Source organism: Anser cygnoides, chromosome 7 (genome assembly GCF_040182565.1).
Source record: "Anser cygnoides isolate HZ-2024a breed goose chromosome 7, Taihu_goose_T2T_genome, whole genome shotgun sequence".
NCBI classification, from domain to species: domain Eukaryota; kingdom Metazoa; phylum Chordata; class Aves; order Anseriformes; family Anatidae; genus Anser; species Anser cygnoides.
Window position 1 is genome coordinate 31,361,920 of NC_089879.1, and position 21,731 is coordinate 31,383,650.

Sequence of the window (21,731 nt, forward strand, 5' to 3'; positions counted from 1 at the left end):
AAGCCAGTGTGGTGCTGGGATAAAATCCCCTCAAAAACATACAGCTCCCTCATGGCAAGGGTGCGATGCTCCCTGGGTCTTTCGCACCGTGCCATGGCCTGGTCTCTGCACCATGCCGCTGCTCGGGACCAGGCTGCAGCCGGAGCCTGCACGCTGCTGTGCTTCAGGCATTGGAAGGATGAAAGTCGGTGAAGAGTTGCAAAGCATCACATTTCTTTCCTACAGTTTGTGTTGTCTCTCTAGAGATGGGTAGCTTAATTCATAGTAAATTGAATACATATTTGATAAACACATGTATTCACTTAGGCTAGAAAATTAATAATGTTACTAAAACATTAATCACATCCTACCTTTATGAATCTGTGCTGGATACAACAGTCATGATCCTTATCAAATATATGTAATTGTTGCCTTGATCTGTTGCCCATCTTTCAAAATGCATTTTAGGCACCAAGAAATAATATATTTTGTTTTCGGTTAGTGCGTTAATTTTAGGGTCATATGCATATTCACAATATAATGAAATACGCTATCACTGCATGCCGAATAGAGGCAAACTTCAGGACTTTGAAGGAGGAAGCAGTCCTAAACAGTATAGGATATACCTAACACTGTTTGTTAAGCTTGCCCTGCAGATCTCAGGCCTTCCTGCAGCATGCAGAATAATAACTCTTTCAGGAATTATAGCTCAAAGACCACTGCCCAGTTCTCAGAAGAAATTCAGCTTTCAAGAGGGGCTTTAGTTGTATTGAGAGGATTTGCACACCAGCTCTCCTTCTGCATACTGTTGCTCTTGTAAAGGAAAAACGGGGATCTGTCTGGATCATTCCTCAATGAGTTTATGCTACTGACCGGGTATGTAAGTGGACTTCTAGGCCATGTATGGCAAAACCACCTCATTTTTCCTGTCACTGTGGTCTTGTATATCTTGCCTGTCTTAGCAGTCTTCTACCAGCATGCCTCTGTAGGGACGTCCTAAGAATTTCTGCTAATTCTTCTAAATTCTTCTAGGGAACCTGCTTTGGCAGGGGGGAGTTGGACCTGATGATCTTTTGAGGTCCCTTCCAACCTCTACGATTCTGTGATTCTCTCCCAAATTAAGCCTGAATTCTGCATAGCTTTCCTTGACTTCTCTATAAGACCTTTTTACAATGAGAGGGATTCATCATGTTTAAATTATTCCACATTAAAAAAAAAAAAAGAAGGAATGTGCATATTATCTAGTCTAAACTAGGCTTCCTCTACTGTTACCAAAGGCAATGGGCAGCTCCCAGCATCACCAGTCTCAGGGCAGGACAAGATGTGCTCTGGAGACACATCTTCCTCTTCACTGACTGTTGAGAGAGCCCAAGGGCTGGTTCAGATTGGTGCCTACCTTTCAGGAGGCTATTTTAAGGAGCAGTCCAATCATTTGTACCAAACCATAAGAGATTTGGGGCTTTCCACTTCTTTTGAAGCCTGAGGTTAACTTCAGTCATTGCCAGCTCCTGTCTTCTTTAGCCTTCTTTCTTCTCCTGGAGGCTTCTACAGAAACCTGACCAAATACACATTGTTTACAATGGATGTATCAAGGCCTTTTGTGTTATCTAAGTGCACATTTTAGTGCACATTAGGGATGATCAATAGAATTATTTGTAAACCATGCTTGTTTTCTACTACATTTCCCTAAAATAAATGTTATTAAAAAAAAAAAAAGATTGCCTAATTGTTTTAGTTTCTGTTATCCAATCCTTTGAGCTCAGTCTAATAAGCAATTTCTTCAAGCTGAGTTCTCTTTTATAATAGAGTGGAACTAGACTTGTGAAAACTACATTATGTTATCTCACAAAACTGCATTAATCATGATGAGGGCAAAGTCTTTACAGGATCATTTGTGCTCTTGTTGTCATCTCTAATGTGAGCACATTGCTGAATTGTTTTTTGCTTTGTGAAAACTCGTGAAAGACGAGAGGAGATTTCAAAATGTGCCATTTCCGAATGATAGTTCCAGGCCCTCGTATTCAGCTTTCGGTTGCTTTACTCCTGATTTTTTACTCCATCTTTTTATGGAAAAAGGCAATCAATTCCTGAACTGAATCTTTAGTAGGCAGAATCTCTCCATGAGGAGGAAACCTTGATTGGGAAATTACTTTTCAGACAGGAGAAAAAAAAGAAAAGGAACCATATATTACACAGGTATCTTACAGGTAATCTATGAAGTTGGAGCAAGAGAGAATGGGAACAAATTGTTTTGCTTATATGCCTCCAGCAGAATGAAATAACCTGCCAAACACTTTACATAAGGCATTAAAGCAAACATAAATGTTGATTTTAATACTTTAATGGATGTGTTTACTTAATAGTGTAGAATTGCCTAGAATTGTTGATATTAAAATACAGGCACTGAGGAGTAAACCACCAAGAAGACAGGAAGAGGCACTTTGTATCTTTTTCCCTATATATTGGTAAAAAAGCTTAATGTCCATTATTACAGATGATTAAACTCCCCCCAGCGGACAGGGTCTTTCCAAAGACCTTGCACATACCTTCACTCTTGTGCGAATTTCTTAGGGAAAGCCCTAACTAAAACTTCATCTCATCATGTATTTTCTGCAGTCTGACACACTACTACTACCTTCTGCTGTTGTCCTTGAAGCATCAGCCTTCCCAATGTTTCTTCTGGTCTGAGCGGGACTGTAGGGCCACTTTTGCCCAAGCAAAGATCCTTGAGAGTAAAATGAGTTTTTTTCTGAAGACAGATCTGCACAGATTTAATATTACTGCATCTGTGATCGGTGTCAGGCTGGGAAAGTCAATGCTTAGAGGAAGCTCCTGATCATTGTAGGCTTCCCTCATCTTCTGAGCTTTCTTTCTCACTCTTGTTTTGGTAAGGATAGGTCAGCACAATTAGGCCAGTTATGTATCTTCAAGGGTTGAATGAACGAAGGATGGTTCGTAACAGAAATCAGAAAGACCAAAGTGCAGTACTTTTCCTTCTGAGCTGGTACCTCCCTCTGTGGGTCAGTAAGACAGTTGTGGGGGTGAGGAACTACCTGGGGCATGCTTTCATTTTCTGCTGTTATCATCCAAAGACTCCCACTCTTATTTCATACAGCTGTAGTAAGCAGTTAAATGATTGTATTTGAAAAAAAATGTATATAATGAAGTATTTAGTCCAAGAATGATCATAGTACTGTAATTACAGGAGAAATTCTCCTGTTATGACCCCACCAAATGTGTATATATAAATACCTTGCATCACTGAGTAGATTGAATGGAGCTTATTGCTCTGAGAAGAATAATGTTAAGAAAATAAAATACCCCAGGGCAGAAGCTTTTATTTTCCCTTTCCTCCTACCTTTTTTCCCTTCTTCTGTTTTCTTCTTTCTTTTTTTTTTTTTTTGTTTTCTCTTCTATTTTTCTTGGTCCTTGTGTGTAAGACTCAACTTACATTTTCCAAGAAGTTTACTAGAACTGCCACAAGGGCATGTACTTGGCCTGTGAAATCTCGAGACAGTAGGCAGGTAAATCAGAGTAGGAAAGCTGGTGTTTATCAGACTGGAAAGAGGGCAGAAGGTTGCTGTGTAAAACATATTATGCTCCATCTGCATTCAGGAGCCAGATAAAAAGTGCAGGAAGTTTAATTCTTTTTGCATGCCTGAGGAAGCAAAATAAAACAGGCACTGTTTTCTAAGCAGAGGTGACTCTGCAGGGCTTAGACTAATGCTATTAAGATCCAAATCAGAAAAGGTTGTTGCAGTCAGCAACATTACTGCGTGACCCCCTCTGTCATGCAGCTAAGGATACTAAGCCCAAAGTATGATGATTTTGTTAAACTTCAGTAACCTTACTGGATTTTAGGGAATGAATGTGCAAGCTAAAGAAGAGGGACCAGGAACATAAATCTAAAAAAATTTACTTATTTTAGATACATATGTCAAATACGATTATGGTATGTCCAGTCATCAAAACGGACTAACGTGGAATTATATGTGGCTGCTGCAGCCCAAAGAGGAATAGTAGTTTTTTGTTTTGTTTTGTTTTTGTTTTCTGTGAGGGAGAATAATGCTGCGAGACGTCACACTCGCGCCATTCTAGGTGTATGTTTTGGTTATTCTATATAGAGCATTTCTATTCTTCTGTTCATAATAACTGGAAAGAAGATTTAAGTCTAGATGTTTATACTCGTGTGAGTGTACATATATACATACAAATATATATATACTTGCAATCAGACAATGATATACTTGATTTGTTTGTATCTTTCTTTCCTTAATTTTGGTTTCATGTGCTTCACCAGAGGTACAGATACTGGTCTTAGAGTGCCTACACCTTACTGGAGCTCCCGGGCATTGTTTCAGTATAAATGTGAAATAGTCAGCACTTTGTAAACCATAAATTCCAGCAGGGAGAATTTGCTGCAATGCTTCTCTTTTCCTGTTTTTCTCTCTCTCCTGCTGCTAGGTGCAAAGTCAAGAAGGCTGGCATAGCAGAAAGCCGATAGATGACTATAGCACGTATGCTCATTTTGTGCTGTGTAGGTCTTCCTGTGAGTTTAACAAACTAATCAGAAACACTGATATCCCCAGAAAGATTCACACTGTGCAACTCAGTTGTGTTGTCACATTTGGTGTTTTCCTGTTCGTTGTTTTTGACAGTAGGTGGGTGGGAGGTTTTATGGTAGTTAAAGCTTTTACTGATACAGAATTATACATACTTTGTGGGTATTTGTTTGTGGGTGGAAACATCTTCCAGCTTCCATCTAGTGGACAACACAACACATTCACTTTCTCATCAGCTCTCAGACTAGTAGCTTTGAAGACAGCCTTGCAGAGGGCTTTTAAGAAAGAAATACTTAGTTAATCTGGAGTTTTCCCTTGGTGAATGAGTTCACAGAGAGTTTGTCCCTGAGAATTTTGCTCTGGGGTCCTGTATGCCTGATGCAAGAAGCATTTGCCTGTTCCTGTGGGGCCTTTGGAGACGAGGAGTAGAAGAGCTGTGGCTGTGGTGGCCTCTCCTCCTTTAAGGTGGTGGGACAGGAGTTGGTGTCACTTCCTCCACACCAGGGCCAAGCTTGCCTTGCGAGCGACTGAGGGCTTGAAGAAATCATTTTCCTGTTCCCAGAGGTAATGTGTGTGACAGTGACAGGGACACCCACCACATTAAGTCTATGTCATGACAAGACCTACCAACGCGTGCGAGCCCAAAGTGAAGGGGGAGGGAGATGCAAGGTTTCTTGGTGAGCCCCTCCATCTTCTGCTGGAATTCACTTCACTGAGCATCGCTGGTTGCGATGTGGCCTTGTGAAGCGGCTTCTGCACAGACAGAAATGGGTCAAATGCTGCCTTCACGAGGGAGGTCCTCCACTGCGTTCATGTCCCCCTTGGGTTAGAGGTCTGTGCTCACTTCTGCTGTTCTGTACTGGCCATAACAACCAAGTTAAACATGCACAAAAGAAACACCCCTGGAAGACTTTTATAGCCCAATGCTGGAAACCGTTAAGGTTTCTTTTATTTCTTCAGCAAGCCTAGGGATCTGTTAATGACTTCAGTCCTATAGGTCTGGAGAAGCTGCCTTCACTGGCATTAAGTGCAAGATCCAATTTAGAATGACGTAATGCATTAACGTGCTCTCGACTTGCATCAGTGGGAAGGATTTTCCTCTTTACAAGATATGCCCTGCCAGAAGCTTCTTGGAGATGCATTTACCTAATGAAATTGATTTAGCATCTGGCCTGTGTTGCCTGCTAATAAAACCTTTCAGACAAAATCATGATAATACAGTATTTTATGGCTTTCATTTATGATAAAATATGCTGCTTTATTTGCTTTATGCCATCTTTCTCTGAATATTTGGAGAAAAGAAATAAATTCTGTCCAGTGGTCATATTAAAAAAGAATGACTCAGTAGAGCATGCAACTTGAGTGTTGCTCTTGAGCTCCTGAGTAAAATCAACTGGTAAAACATCAGTGGTTTCAGAAAATCTACATGGGAAAAAAGTGGAAACTGTAATATCAAGTAATTAATTTTACTAAGAACAAAACCAAAATTATTCTCTAAATTATACCCCATACAGTTTTGAAAGACAGGAAGGATTGCCATGTGCTGAACTTCATGGACTGTTACTGTCAGTAGGTTTTAACCCCACTTGCTCTGCACTTACTAACACCACAAATTTAAGCAGGGGATCTGGCTATTCTCTGGTAAATGCAAAACAAATTCTTAAACCTCTGCTGAATGACACCACCTGCTTCTTAGAATGATTTTTTTTTTTCCAGATCATATTTTTAGCTTGAAGCAGAGAGGAAACTCTTTACTTCCTAAGTAGCAGCAAGGACAACTATTTCTGTCAATTGGAGAGCATAACTGTGTCCACGGAAGTGAACAGCCATCGCCTCACCAGATGAATTTCTGTAGTTTCCTCGTGGTGAGGCCCATCCTACTCTCTTGACCACTCAGATCAAGCCTAACGGGGTTGTATCCATGACTTGATGTGTAACCCATCATTTGCACTAGTGGTCATGTGCCGATGAAGGAATATAGGGGAATGTAGCAAATGGAGAGGAAGACCTTAAGTATGTAGGTGCTGATAAAAACAGAGCTGTGTTGTTAGTTGACTGGTCCTCTTCTCTCCCTTTTCCACATGTCTATGACATACCTGCACATATACTCCAAGGTGAGAAACATGCTAATATTAGCACTTTTATTTATTTTGTTTTATTAATCTTTCAGCCTACCACCAGGTCTTTCTCTTTCTTGTTCAGAGGCAAGTTGGTTGTGTTAACCGAATAGCAGCTTTCTTGACAAAGTACGTGGCATTAGCAGTTGCTAATGCATGCTTTTGTGCTTGCTCTTGTTTATTATAAATTAAGTTTACTTCTACTGCTCCCAGTATCTCGTTGTAATTTAAGGTGTTTCATTTGTGAGGCAAAATTGAGGCTAATGAAAGCAAATCTTACCATACAGTCACTGGTTACTATCTACAGGGTTATTATTCCAGAGCTGCAGTGGAGGGAAACCACTTTGTCAGATGCACCGAAGACACTAGAGACAGGAGGTTAATTACGTGGTATTGCTTTTTCAAGTAGAATTTAACTTCAGTGGGGAGAGAGATGTTTCAGTCAATGCTGCAAATATTGCGCTGAGGCAGAGTCCTGGGCAGCAAGGCACGTTGACCAATGACTGCACTAAAAAAAGCAATGAGCTTGGTCTGAGCTTGGAGAACATTAAGGGAACTGAGAAATCATTAAATCTAGAAATGGGACCTAATGGAAGTTGATGAGAAAACAACTCTGGATATTTAAAGAGCAGCACTGCATCACGTTCCTATCTCTTCAGAAATAAATAATAGGATACTTGAATTTCTCTTTGAAGAACAATAAATGTAGAATGTGAAAATAGTATGGAGACAAATAATCCTTCGGGCCATCCTCTTAGTAAATGATTTCTACAAGCCTTAATTAATTATTGGAGTTACTTGTGAAACAAGCTTATGTGAAACTATGGCACCATAAAATGTCTGTTTAATATTTAGCCCCAAACCACATCTAGATTACCTTGAAACTCTGAGAGTTCATTACCCAGAATTATTGAAAAATTGCCAGTGTAATTTCATTCTAATGAAAAACACAGGATGAATTCTGCATGATAACAACAATATGAAAAAATCATGGGAAGCAACCTTTGTTAGGCCCAATGCCTTATTCTGCTGCTGTAACATACTCACGTACTCGTTAACTTTCAGGCAGTTTGTACGTTGGAACAGATATGTGCAGGTTGCTGCACTTCTGACTAGTAACTTCTGTTTCTATATTTGAAAGGAAAACCAAAAGCAAGAGGTCTGCAACAGGAGCAATGTTGGAAAGGTGAGGTGGGAGGTGAACTCTCGAGCTGGAGCTACCTCAGCCGGTTTATCCTCCTTTCACAGGCGGATCCTCAGCCCAGGCAGGAGAGCAGGTGGCGGTGGGGAAGCAGGGGAGACTTGAGGGTAGTTACACCATGTAGCCTTCTGCAGCCGGCTAAGCCAAAGAACTGGGCTCTTTCAATTTCCTGTTTCCAGTGGGAACAGAGACCAACTTCAGTAACAGGCAGCTCAGGTTGTCCATGTTGCACTTGCTCTGAAAGACCCTGACCATCTTTACAGCTACCTAGGACCAGTTAGTCTAGTTAGGGATCTAAGATGGCTGCACAAGTTTGGGTTGCATGAATGCCTTACTTTTCCTCCATGGGACTACAAGTTAGGAAGACGAGAAAAAATCTACACAAAGATCTGCATGGCTGGCGAAGAGATTTGAGTTTTGAGGAGTAACATCCACAGCAGCTCTTCAAAACACATCTGTCTCTCATAGCACTCTCAGGTGGAAGCTTTATATGTTGAAATGTCTTTTTTTTTTTTTTTCTTCTAAACTATAAAATGTATTTTGAGCTAGATTGTTCCTATTTCCTCCTTGGCTTTTTGGCAGTTCATATGATTTGATTCTCCCATGTATCTCTGGAGAAGGGCAGCTGTATGTACAACCAGACTTTTAAAAAGGTGCAGAGCTGTAGTTCTCGCCCTGGGAAATCTGAATTTCGATAGTCACCTATATTAGGAGGGCAGAAGAATCTGTGATGGGCACTTTTTCTGATCAATTTGACTATAAGATCCAAGAAAGCCTAATCTTTAGGGAAAATCTTTGTGGTTGTAATTTCTTTCCCCTTCTCCTCTGACCTTAGGCAAAGAAGAGGGAAGCCAGGAAGTGGCTGGTGCTGAAAGGCCAATGGGTTGCCAGGTGGTTTCTGCCTCAGCCAGCTATGTTTGATCCCACCGCCCCATTTTTTTGGGAGAATCTGATAGCAGAGCTCCTATTGATTTAATGGAGTCCAGGATTTTGGTCGAATTGCTCTTGTTCTGTGCTGGAATGAGGCATCTGGGACTCTCCCCTGTAACGGCGCTGGGCACTGTGGCTTTCCTGCACTCCAGAACTATAAGTGAAACATTTTCCTAAAGCATCTCTGAAGAGTTGTGTCTGGTTAGTGCTTTATTGCTAGCTGTTCAGCTCCATTTAATCACTCTTCGCTTCTGTTATGTTTTTAACCTGTGCTTTCTGTTTTGTGTCTGACACAGGGGTCAGTTTTTCTGCCAAAGCTGTTTTGCAGTCTGACTGGGAAGAGGGGGAGTAGCAATCTGATCCAGTTGAAAGTAATCAGCTCTTAGTTTCTCCAGAGGTTTTTACTTTTAAGGGAGCGTCACACATTTGTGGTGCGAGTGATTTACATACTTTCACACTCATCAGAAAATAATAGCCCTTGTAAGCATGAGATGTCCTTGCTAGGATGAATTCTGTTCCCATCTCAAATAGCAGCCTCTTAAGCTTGACATTTTTGCATATTTAGGCTCCATTTTTCTCACACATAGTGGGTTCTTTGTAGTCAGATGAAGACTGCTGAAAACATGAGTCGTCTCCAACAGGACAAAGTAGTTTGACATCCAGACCTGGGCTGTCATTAAGATAGTGCTGAGTTTTTCTTAGTATTCCAGAAGCTCTGCTGTGGCTCTACATTGGGTGGCATTCCCCAAAATGGTCCCTTATCCAGGCATTGCTGTGTCAGCATGTCAGAGCACAGTGCTCAGCCCTGCAGGCCTGATAGGAACTGAATTATGTGGGTTATTCATTGTTTATTAGCATCAGGCATGTTGGCAACAGTTCAATAATTGTTTGGTCAAACTCAGATTTTTTTAAAGAAAATAAAAGCTTTTAATAGTATCACTGCAGAATATTTTCAATATTCTTCTACGCGAGGCTTACATTCCATAAGCACAAAAAACTCTTCTTAAATATTCCCAAAGTCACTGTGAGGAAGTACATTATTCCTAATTCCTGGTCAGATAACAGTTATCTTGCCACTTATGCAGGTCCATCCCAAAACCTATGTTTGCTTTTTTCTCACGCAAGAGCCACAAATTTCCTGAGGAGTGTGGTTTGATGGGGCTTCCTGAGGGAAGCAATGCTGTCAGTACAGTTCCAGGAAGCAATAAGCACCTTCATGGAAATAACTCAAGTCCCCATCCTTAATCCCTGCCTATCCTTTTTTATCTGATGGACTCAGCGAGGGCTGGAAGATCACAGCGCGGCTGAAAACGAAAGGGAGTTAACAAGATGTGAGCAGTCAATGGATACCATAGGCGAAACCCTGCACATTGCCTAGTGCCCAGGTGTCCTTCCCATGCACAGGTAGCCATGTGGATCGCGGTGAGTTTGCTCTGCTGCTTAATGCTTGGAGGGCTGCTGCGGGTGGGCGGCTCGTGCCCATCGCAGTGCAGCTGCGCCTTTCACAGCCTCAGCGAGGGGACGAAAGCCAGGTATGCCAATACTCTCCCCAGGGGGTTGCCGTTGTTTCTCTGGCTGTTGGGGGTTTTATTTCTTCTCTGCAAGGATGCTTAGAGAAGAAAATATTGTGTCCAGACTTCGTGTCCATTATTTTTCCAGTTGCTTTGCACTCTAGCTTTATTTGCAGAGGATTAGCTTCTGAAAACACAGTAAGCTGATTTCAGAGAAAGCGTTTGGGCATCTCCTCTGTGAGAACAGAAGCGACATAATTACTGCTGGTGCAACAGCAAAAACAAATAAAATTTAAGCAACATTTTATTTCTTTTGCCTGTATGTTGAATATGCTGGGTAAGGCTTTATTCTGCTCTGCTGGTCTGTTTCTAAAGTATAACCAGATTTGGTTTATATCGGGTACCAACAACTGCAATCCTTTCCATTTACTTAAAAATCCTTTGGTTGAAGATTTTAGGCAAAGTGATCAAGTCTAGATGACAATGAACACAAAAGGTAGATAATAGTAATAAAAATAAAATAAGACTGTTCCAATCTGAGAAACTTTCAGTTAAAAAGGAAGATAAGACCAGAAGGGCATCTGCTTTGGAATGCAGCACCATTACACAGAGATTTCCTGGAGGAGTGTAATCAAAAAATCTTTCTGAAGTGTAATCATGAAGTAATGATCTGACTTAATGAGATACAGGCTACATTTTTATAAGGTGTGGTTCACAGTAGAGGAGGTTTTGTGGCAGAGTATTTGATAACTCCTTTGGAAGAAATATTTTTTCTAGACAAGATGACAGTACAGAAATGAAAGGCTGTCCCCTTTATTTTGGATCCCCATGAAATGGATCTGCTTTTTTATCTCTTTAATGGTGTTATAGATTTAATACCAGAAACTTTCCCAGTAAGAAGCGTGGTAGAAACGCAAATAGTCTACGATTGTTAAAAGGGAGTATGATAGCAGGAGAGCCTATTATTGCTCCATAAATGTCACAGTTCCCTATGGAATTTCCTTTCAGTGACTGGAAAAACCTACAGTATGTTTTGGTAAGATACATAACAACGCAAATGCTCATTAGTCTCTTAAGGAGCATAATGTCACTTTTTTTTTTTTTATTATTAAGATTTCTATTTCTCACTGGTAGAAGGAGATTATCCTATAGATTAATTGTTTAGTGCTCACTGACATAGTTTAGGGACACTGTGAGAAGCATCAGAGCACACTGTTTTACTGTGATAGTGTCTCTGTTATCGAACATTTTGTGTCATGTCTACACAATGTTTTATTGAAAGAAGATTTCTGGCTTTTTCTTATTGGATATCTTTTTTTCTTCCTCAAAATCTCAGCTTTCAGCTGAGGGTGGGCAGGATTTAATGCCACAATAAAAGTGCTGGATGACAATGATATTTTGATTATAAATTAATAATTCTAACTGGCGGCTCAAATACCATTTAACTCTGGGATGTTATTCATTTTTGCCGATAGTAGAAGAATAATTACTTTCAGCCAAAACCAATCAGGTTTTGGCAGCTTTGTAAAATTCTATTTATCAGCCAGGCAGTATGATAAGAAAATGGTACTTGACTGATCATATTACATTTCTTGAAGTATTTTGTTTAGCATGTGGAGTGAGACATGCCTGTCTAACCTATTAACTTTTGTGAGGTGGTTTTATGTTTTGTTAAGAACTTGCCTTTCTCTTTTTGCTGGTAGGCAAATTAAAGTGCAGGCTGAGATACCTATTTCATCTCCTTTCATTTCTCATGGTTATTCACAATCCCATATCTTGGCAAAGTCACAATTTTTTATACGAAGACTGCAAAATGGTAGCATGGGGTTTTCAGGGAGATTCTAGAGATGTGAAATGGGAAGGAACGATTAAGACCCGTGAAGCTGTCTTGCTTTTAGTATAGTATTTTCCAAAGAGTTAATTTTCTACGCTTTTGCTCTCATAAACTGTACATGCTTGCAGTGAAGTGGCTCTTGCCATCCCTACAAATCTCCAAGTTTCACAGTAAAGCAGAACTTGCTGTAGTATATTACCAGTGAGTTGACTTTCTTATCCTCGCTTTGTGAGCAGAGATCCTATGCTGTATTTAGACTATGTTACTTCCTCCCATCCCATACTTCATGCACCAGTGAAGGCTTCTTTTCATATGTCTTTTAATGTTCAATTTATGGATTCTTGTATTTTAAGATACATTAGCATCCTCTGTTGTGCATGACTGTTGACACTGCTGTCTATCGTAAGGACCCTTGAAAAAACCGAAAGAGAAAAAAGCAGGAACACTATATGGGCCAGAATCAGATTTGCAGCACTCCAGGAGAGTGCTGCAATCTCTGCAGTCAAAAGCTGTGTGTACATATGAATTACTGCAAGCTGATGTACTTATGGTGATGGTTTAGAGATCAGCAAGCAAGAAATTACAAGAATAAAGCTTGTGAAAAAAAGAAAGGCAGATAAAATCTTGTATTATAATAAACTTTCACAAATGTCTCAAAATACAAGAAAGTTGCATCTGTGTTTCTTTCCCCCCCAGGACAGTGCTGTGTAATGACCCAGAGATGACCCTCACCCCCGTGAACATCCCTGTAGATACGTCCAAGCTTCGAATAGAAAAGACAGCCATCCGCAGGGTGCCGGGGGAGGCTTTCCATGGGCTTCACAACCTAGAGTACCTCTGGATGCCCTATAACTCCCTGGCCAGTCTCAGCAGGATCACCTTTAAGGGTCTCCGTCGCTTGCAGGAGCTGAGGCTAGATGGGAATGACTTAATATCATTCCCCTGGGAAACCCTGGCTGACATGCCACAGCTAAGGCTTCTGGATTTACACAACAATGAACTTACCTCAATACCCCCGGATGCTGCTCGTTATGTGAAGAATATTACATACCTGGACCTGTCTAGCAATAAACTGATGACTCTTCCTCAGGCTCTCATTTCTACCTGGGCCAACCTGCAGGCTGTTCCTTACTTCCCCAACGATAACTCCAAGATCATCTTAGGTAAGAGTGACTGATTTTGCAGGAAGTAAAATGATAAGAGCTCCACATCTTACCGTTGCATTTTTTCACCCACTGTGGTTACTGCAGCATATACACTGCTAATTTAATGCCCTATATAAAGTGTGCAAATGCATTTACACATTAACAAAGTCACTTTATTACACCCTAAACTTTATCACCGGCTTGAGTCTTTCTAACACAAAACTAGTGACCCTTCATCAAGACTTTTTATTTATCAACACTGCCTTTTTTGGCAGGCATACAAATGTGATTAGAGCTCCACATCATTCATGTGCTGTTTTCTAGTAACAGCTAGTACGGAGTTGATCAGTTTTATGCAGCATTAAACGAAAAGATGGATACTTATTAAGTCCAAATTAAAAAGGAATACTGCTGAGCATAAAATCTGGGTCAGGACTGCCAGTTTGCCCTAGCGTGTGCCTCCTTCCAGAGTCTTTTTTCTCTTCACACAGAATTAAACCCAAGTCTCCCCAAAGCCACTAATGTAGTGCTGCCTCCAAATACAGATATAAAGTTACAAGAATCCACTCTTTGGTGGCAATTCTGGGCTCCTCAGAAGTATGGCTCCAGGGCAATAGTGCATTTTTGTGTCAGAGGGTAATACAGTTGACTGTCTTGAATCCTCTGAGTTGCAGTATCCCCAGATGAGGTTTTTAGTACATTTACTAGTTCAGGGGATTACTGCTCAGCCTTTTAGCCATAGTATGCTGTTTCAAATCCATGTCGGGTTGATGATGATGGTTCAGAGTTGTTGCCATCTGCTGTCTTCATTTGCCATGAGCTGACCCAGTTCCACTGACTGCATTTGATCCATGGGGTGTGTGCAGCTGCAGGAACTGCCTCTACAACTATGGATCTGAGTTCAGGCACTTGCTGATAAGCTCATCAGAAACATTTTCTCTCATTCCAAAAGTACCCACTGTTCTTGTTCTCTGGATAGATTTCGGGGAGGTGCATTTTTTAAAACTAGACTGCAGTAGAAAGAGATACAGGACTTAAAAAAAATATATATATATCTTTTAGTGTCCTGAGCAGATGTTGTTTAAGATTTGACTAGTGTCAGGAAAGAAGCAGGTGTTTCCCCATTTTGTTTTGCCAGGTGTGGTATCGAGATCTTTAAGCCAAAGCTGGCTGTTTGAGATTGCCCATTTTCATCTGTGGCATGACAAGACACCGCCTAGATCATGGTCTTTTTTTTGTTTATTTTTCAGAGTCAAGTTACATGTAAAAGTGTTATTCCATTCAATATGGATGACAACAGTATTTTGTTAGGAAGCACAGATCATGATTTGATGTTAATGGCCAACCTGAGTGTTTGCACAGCCAGCTGCATACAGGTTGCCTGTGCCAGAATCCTAAAAATTTCATGTGGGCAAATGAGTTTAATGCTAAGCTTTGTACGGTAACGTATAGACATGGCACCTCCCAGGTCCCATCCAGCTGACACCCACAGGGACCATATGAAACACATGTCCCTTGCAGGATCAGACTGGGAGGCCACAGCTGCCTGTTTCCATTTTGATCTGCTTATGACTGTTTCTCATGGAGGCATAAAAAAATCTATGAATAATAAAGAGTCAGCTCAGTCCCTTCCTTCATCTAAATTGCATCATTGTGAATCCTCTTCAGGGACTGCTTGTAGACTGCTTCAAGAGAAAGTAGTTTGAGCAGTAGCTTGCTGGCTGATAGTCTGTGCCAAGACTGCAAGGTTTTGTGTGTGAGAATTGCCCGTGTGAGATGCCTGTGAAAGAGGAAAAGCAGATCTCAGAGTTAATAATGTAAAGTGTCACGATGGATGGCTCTCCTGATTATTTAATCCATGATGAGTTCTGCACAGTAACTAAAGTGGCAGCAAAGAAAGTTAAAACAATGATTTCACCAGAATATCTGGAGTAAATTTTTATCTAGTGCACAAAGTCAGAAGTAAACAGCTAGCAAAAATGCCATAAAATAACAAAGCCAAACTCTTAATTCTTTATTTAATCCCCTTAATATGTAAATATATTCATTTATAAGTAGCGTGCTCCTGCTAAGGCCCACCACTTTCAGACTGCCTTCTAAGCCTGGGGAGGATGGTGTGCAATGGTCTCAGCAAGAGATTTTTGTCAGCAGAATCTTTAAAACTATTTGAGGCATCAGGGGCTTTTGATCTACCCTGTGTTTCTGTTGACTTTGGCAAATTCAAGCAGCCCCTTGATGCTCTTGGAGCCTTGTGCTGCATCCAATGTGTTTTTGTCAAAACTTGTTTCTTTCTGAAAAGCCAGAGCTTGCGTGGCTACTGCTGCTGTGCTCCAGGGGCCAGCAGTAGTGGGCACTGTAGTGTGGGCAGACGTTTCTGCTTGCTGGGAATTGAGGGGATACATAGATAGCAGTGCTCCTTATTTTCAGGCAGTTGCCAGCCCTGTCCTTGGGCTGCCTGCAGAAAAGAAGGAGTGAAGCCCCCTTGGAGGGAGGCCTGGACACTGTGCTTCTGTCTTAGGCTTCAAGCACATACCTGGAGTCAGGGAATCTAAAATCCCTAGTGCCAATGCTGCTAGCTAAAGTCATTAGAGGCCAGAAACTGTCCATGAGACTGGCAAATGCGAATATTTGTAAGTAGGTTGACATACAGATTTAATCAGAATGCAGCAGTTTCTCTTTGTGGATATGCATTGCTCCGAGCTCAGATTTTGCTTTTTCAGTACCATCTTCACAGGTTTATTTTTATTTTAGAATTTGAGTTCAATAGGCACACTGAAAGAGCAGAAAAAAGAAAAAGAGAAACAGTGTGAGACTCTGAAACGAGAGTATGTTCTTTAATACACCCATCCCTTCCTATGTGTATATTCTTAATATAGGTATTGTCTAATAAGTGTCTATACACCTATTGTAGGCCTGACAATTGGCCTGACTATATTTGGCTAATACTTTAAATATACCTGGTGAGAGGGATTTTCTAAACTGTATAAGGAAGAGATTGCATAGTATCTTCATAGGCAACCAAACCAAATGAACCCACCCCCATGACTCCAGCTTTTGAGATACCTTAACAAGCCATATTTTCTACCTTGTACTGACCAGCTACGGGGGTGCATCAACCTTGGCCAACAGCAACCGGGCGCTATCATACGACCCTCCCTGCATTCCCACAAGCAGTCTGCAAGCGACACACTAGGAGCCTATCGCAGTTTGCCCTGCTGAAAAACAGAAACAAAAAGTGCTATTGGAGTGACTTAGTGCTCTGGTTTCTTTTGACAGGTTTGCAAGACAATCCTTGGGTGTGTGACTGCAGTCTGTATGAAATGGTCCATTTCCTAAATTTCCAGTCTCCTAACATAGCATTCATTGAGCCCAGGCTGAAATGCTTCACCCCCCGCAGCCTTGCAGGAGTCTTCTTCAGCCAAGTCGAGCTAAGGAAGTGTCAAAGCCCTGTTGTACATACATCTGTAGCCAAAGTGAAGACCATTCTGGGCAGCACCGTGCTGCTGCGATGTGGGACAACAGGAGTGCCCATTCCTGAGCTCAGCTGGAGACGGGCTGATGGGGCACAACTAAATGGCACAGGTATGTTTGGCTTAAGCTTTTCTCCCACACGTGGATTGAGTGACTTAGGCCTGCACCTTTCTTATCTATGGTCTGCACAGCAAATGGAAGCTTCTGTGACAGTAGTTTCTTCCTGCTGATAAAAGACCTGAAAAAATAAATTATTTATTTCAACATTAAGATTCACTATAATTCACTATAGTAACATGTGTAATTCACTATAGCATTGTGATTTTCTGTAGACTATAAAATTTTTCACGTTGATGTAAATCTCATCAGATAAATATATGCTATTGCATTAGATGTCAGTTTTTGTTGTTGTTGTTTGTTTTTCTTCACAATTGTGGTGGTGATGAGATTACTCAGAGGCTTTTCTGCAAATCTGTCAGACCTGAAGAAATGAAATATGTCCAGCTGTAATAAGAAGCTGTCTTAAAGTTAGTTATTCAGTCACTGAAAAGAATTCTCACTGACTTCTTTCATGGGTCTTTGAGAGTAATGATGAGCTACTATTAATCAGTTGGCAAACACCTCTGGAGGAGGGATATTTGACATGAATTCAGCTGGGATTCAAATGTTCTGTGGCAAAGAAAGAAGGTAGCAAACAAGCAACATTAAGGCACTGATATATTAAAAATAAAAACACCACTGAACTGCTGAAGGACATAACACCAGTAAAAATGCCATGCTTCTAAGAAGTGATTAATTCCTGATGGATTGACAAGGTCTCTTGGGAAAATGCTCTGTAAGAGAAATACTGACCAGCTTCCTCTTCTGTGCTTACCCTGCTTGTGGGGGGAGTTTTTGGATAACTGCTGCCTTTGTGAGCAATATTTTCATTTTTTCATTTTGGGGGTTGGACCCGATGATCCGGGGGTTGGACCGATGATCCCTTGAGGTCTGTTCCCACCCCTACAATTCTGTGATTCTGTGATTTTCATTCACAGGAATGGTTAGACCCAAAATTGCAAAGTGAGTTGGTCCATTAGAGTATGGGAAATTTAGGGAAGAAATTTTTGCTACATTCAAGGCAGTTGTCCTTAGCTTTTTGTGGTTTTAGCTCAAGTCCTGAACCCTTATTCTTCTAATCCCCCCTAAATGCTACTGTCACCTGGGCCTGATTGGGAACTATGGGGTCTCAATGTCAAAAGGTTACTGGACTCCTCATTGCAGCAGAAACAGGGAAGAGAGCATTTTTTATTTCACAGCAGTGGAACCACCTGTAATAAATATTCTTTTTGGGGGGGATCTTCACAAGTCATTGCTCTTGTGCATGATGTGCAGGATGTATCAGAGCCTCTCCTCATAATGACAATGTCTACCCATCATGCTGCAAACATCCCTCCTACACTTGAAAGACAGCCACAGCAAAAAAACAAAACAGAAAATGCTTTTCTGAAGGCGTATGTTGAGTTTACTTTGAGGTACAACTGAGAATGATGTATTTTGTGCCCCATTAAGCCAGACTGTAGGACCTTTCGGTAAAAAGCTGGCTGAAAATATGCATTATTTCTCAGCAATGGCAGCTTCTGTGCCAGTGTTAGAGTACCACTGAAATGGTGGTGGTCTGAATAGAGGGGAGTGAGAAACAGCCCACAGCCTACATGTGTGAGGAAGTGCCACAGGAAGACCAGTAGCTTTATGGTTTTTAGTATTCCCAAACACTGAATAATTAAATGGAAAAGGTAACTTTTTGCTGCTATTGTATTGTATTTCATTGCCGTTGGAACGTGCCCCGGTTGCCAAGGCTGGGTCCTGACCCACATGGGCTTGGGAGAGGTTTTTGTCCTGTCTTACCTTTCCCTTTCAGACGTCTCCCTTGTTTACCTTTCAGTGGGAAATGACAGGTAGTACATGCTCATCCTAAGGAGGCTGGTTAAATAATGGAGAATGTGCTTTACCCTTCTGCATGATCCTAGCTCTTTCTTTCTGCATAAGTAGAAAAAGGCAAAAAAATGCTTAGTTTTAGCCTCCTGGTAAACCAGATGAGAAAATCAACACTCATCTGTGTACATATTGCTCACTGGAACTGTCTACTTTGGTAAGCGATGAGACTTCCCTGTGTTTGCCTTGATATAAAAACCTGTCCAAATTTTACTGTAAAAGGGATATTATTTTTCAGCTACTTTTCTTCATATATTCTAGGCTAGTCCATATATGGTTTTAGAAGAAAATCTACACTGCTTTTACTTCCTGTGACTCAGAGTGCATTTAGGTCATGTTACAGCCCACTCCCTCCACTCTTTTAAATATTGTATCTGCATAAGAGCTTTTAAACACCTTTTTTTTTTTTTAATATAAGAAACTTCACAGTTTAGTTTTCAAGTTACACATCAGTTGGAAGGAAATAGCATGAAATGCTTCGCATCTATTTGCTCTGAAGCAGTGTAGATCCTAACAAACTAATTTTAGTGTTAATGTAATTTTCTTGGAATTACTTGATTTTGTAATGTACTTGGTGGCCAAAATAAATGATGATTCTACTGTATCAAGCAGACATTCAGCTAATTGAATCTTAATATTTCACAAAACATGTTAGTAGTTCTATTAACGATCATCTATTTATTTTACATTTTTCCTTCCTTGCAGTGCACCAAGAGATCTCTAGCGATGGGATGAGCTGGTCTATCCTGGGCCTACCTGTAGTCTCTTACCTTGACTCTGGAGAGTACATCTGTAAAGCAAAGAACTTCCTGGGGGCAACAGAGGCGTTCATATCCCTCATCATCACAGACTCAGAAAGCACGGATGACCCCAACTCTGGTGCCAAAGGCTCATGGAGCGGGAAGGTGAGCGGGATGGAGGCAGCTGCCTACAACGACAAGCTCGTAGCAAGGTACGTTATCACCACCTCCACCATGCCTACTCTGGGAGATGGAGCAGGCACTGGAGAGGGCCTCCTCATCCCAGATGGGGCACAAGATAGCAACCCCCAAAACCTGCTGGTGAGCCCACCTACTGGTCAGCAGGAGCCGGAGCGAATTGTGAGGTCCGTCAGAGTGATAGGAGACACTGACCAGAGTGTCACCCTGGCCTGGAAGGCGCCTCTGGCAAGGAACACGACAGTGTTCAGTGTCCTCTATGCAGTCTTTGGAGAGAGAGACATGCGGCGGATCAATGTGGAACCAGGGAAGACCAAGGTCACCATTTATGGGCTGCTGCCAAAGACCAAATACATTGTGTGCGTCTGCGTGAAAGGGCTGATCCCCAGGAAGGAGCAATGCATCATATTTTCCACAGATGAAGTTGCTAGTGCAGGAGGGACCCAGAAGCTCATCAATGTGGTCGTCATCAGTGTGGCCTGTGTCATTGCCGTTCCCCTGACACTAGTGGTCTGCTGTGGAGCACTGAAAAGACGCTGCAAAAAATGCCTTGTGAGGAAACCCAAGGAAATTCAAGAGTCCTACGTCACCTTTGAAAGTCTTTCTCCTGGGGCCAAGGCAAAAGGAGTGGAAGGAGAATACTTGACTAGACATACCCCTGATGAATCTAACAGGCTGCTGTCTGCCCGATCCAGTGTGGACTCTGAAGCAATACCAAAGATAGAGGGGCAACCTAACGAATACTTTTGTTGACAGTAACTAGGCTGGTCATTGTCTTGATAGATGGAAAGTACGTGGCTCTATATATGACTCTTTGCTCCAACACTGCAAGCTGTTTTGTCAACATGTGTGTCTCTGACATGCTCTGCAGGAGGATGCGAGAATGTAGATGGTGCCCAAGCTTTACAGGAATGTGTCGTTTGCCCCACTTGGGGTTTGCTGTTTTGTACTCAATGAAAAGCTTCTGCGCTAATGGACTCATTCTCCTGGACCACTCTTATTTTCATAAAATTACACATGCACACTGAGTGTGAGGACATTAAGCAACAATTCTGAGCACACTCTGCTTGGTTTTGTATAGTACCTGCTCTGCAATTTGTTAAGTATTTTCATCTCATCTCTTTCGAGGTTCTTTTGGTTTACAAACAGGAGAGCATTTAATAATTTTAATATAAATATCTAGGAATGTTAAGATTGAGAGTCTTACCTTTTGCAGTCTGATGCTTATTAGATAGCTAAATGTGGATGTACAGCAACCGTTTATAGTATGTCCATAACAACAGCTTTATGCTCTCAGTTCAGAGAAATGTGCAAAGAGATATGACTGAAGAAACAAAAAGCAATTCACTCCTAAGAACACATAATAGAATAAGTTTGAGGATGGCATTTTGGCCCTAATTATTCTTATCATGTACTTGAACAGGACCACCCAGGTTTTTCAGTATCAGGCCTAGCTGTCATTTTCTAGCAGTGTTGCAATTAGTAGAGCATGCTTTGTATCATAGAATCATAGAACCGTGAAGGCTGGAAAAGATCTCCAAGGTCATCTGGCCCATCCATCCCCCCTACCACCAATATCACCCACTAAACCAAGTTCTTAAAAATCATACAATAGCCTACCCTGAAAACTGTGTTCTCTGTAACCATATTGAAAAGCCTGCTTCAGACGGTTCTGCAGAAAGCTCCCAGAGCAGCCCTGTCATTACTGCTGGCTGTGCTGACAAAACTGGTAGTGAAGACCAAAGGGCTCGGCTGGGCACTTGTGGTTTGGTCATGAAAATACCTTGCTCTGTGCCGGGCTGGGGTGCGGGATGGGGTGGTAGCACTGCTGGCTGGGCGCACTTTGTCAGTACTTCCAGCAGTGGCAAAGCCTCACTGCTAATGTTTGGGTTTCAAACATTTTGCATGTTTGAGAACCTTGGGAAACAAACAGAGAAACAAAAAAAAACCCCACAAACTAATATTTATCTAAATGTACTTTTCTAACCAGGGTGAACTAATCAGTTCTTTAGGTTCTGCAATTATGGAGGAATTTGGATCTGTGTACTTATCACAAAGCACTTCCCAGC

General features: G+C 41.4%; 1 protein-coding gene across 1 annotated transcript; it reads left to right on the forward strand.

Annotated features, from left to right (window-relative positions):
* The first annotated feature begins 9,905 nt into the window (after positions 1-9,905).
* Positions 9,906-21,095, forward strand: LRIT1 (leucine rich repeat, Ig-like and transmembrane domains 1). Its single transcript, XM_013174965.3, has 4 exons — positions 9,906-10,321; positions 12,831-13,297; positions 16,556-16,861; positions 19,430-21,095. Exons 1-4 carry the CDS (start codon positions 10,200-10,202, stop codon positions 20,413-20,415), a joined length of 1,881 nt encoding a protein of 626 aa, XP_013030419.2. The 5' UTR covers positions 9,906-10,199; the 3' UTR covers positions 20,416-21,095.
* Positions 21,096-21,731: the final 636 nt, after the last annotated feature.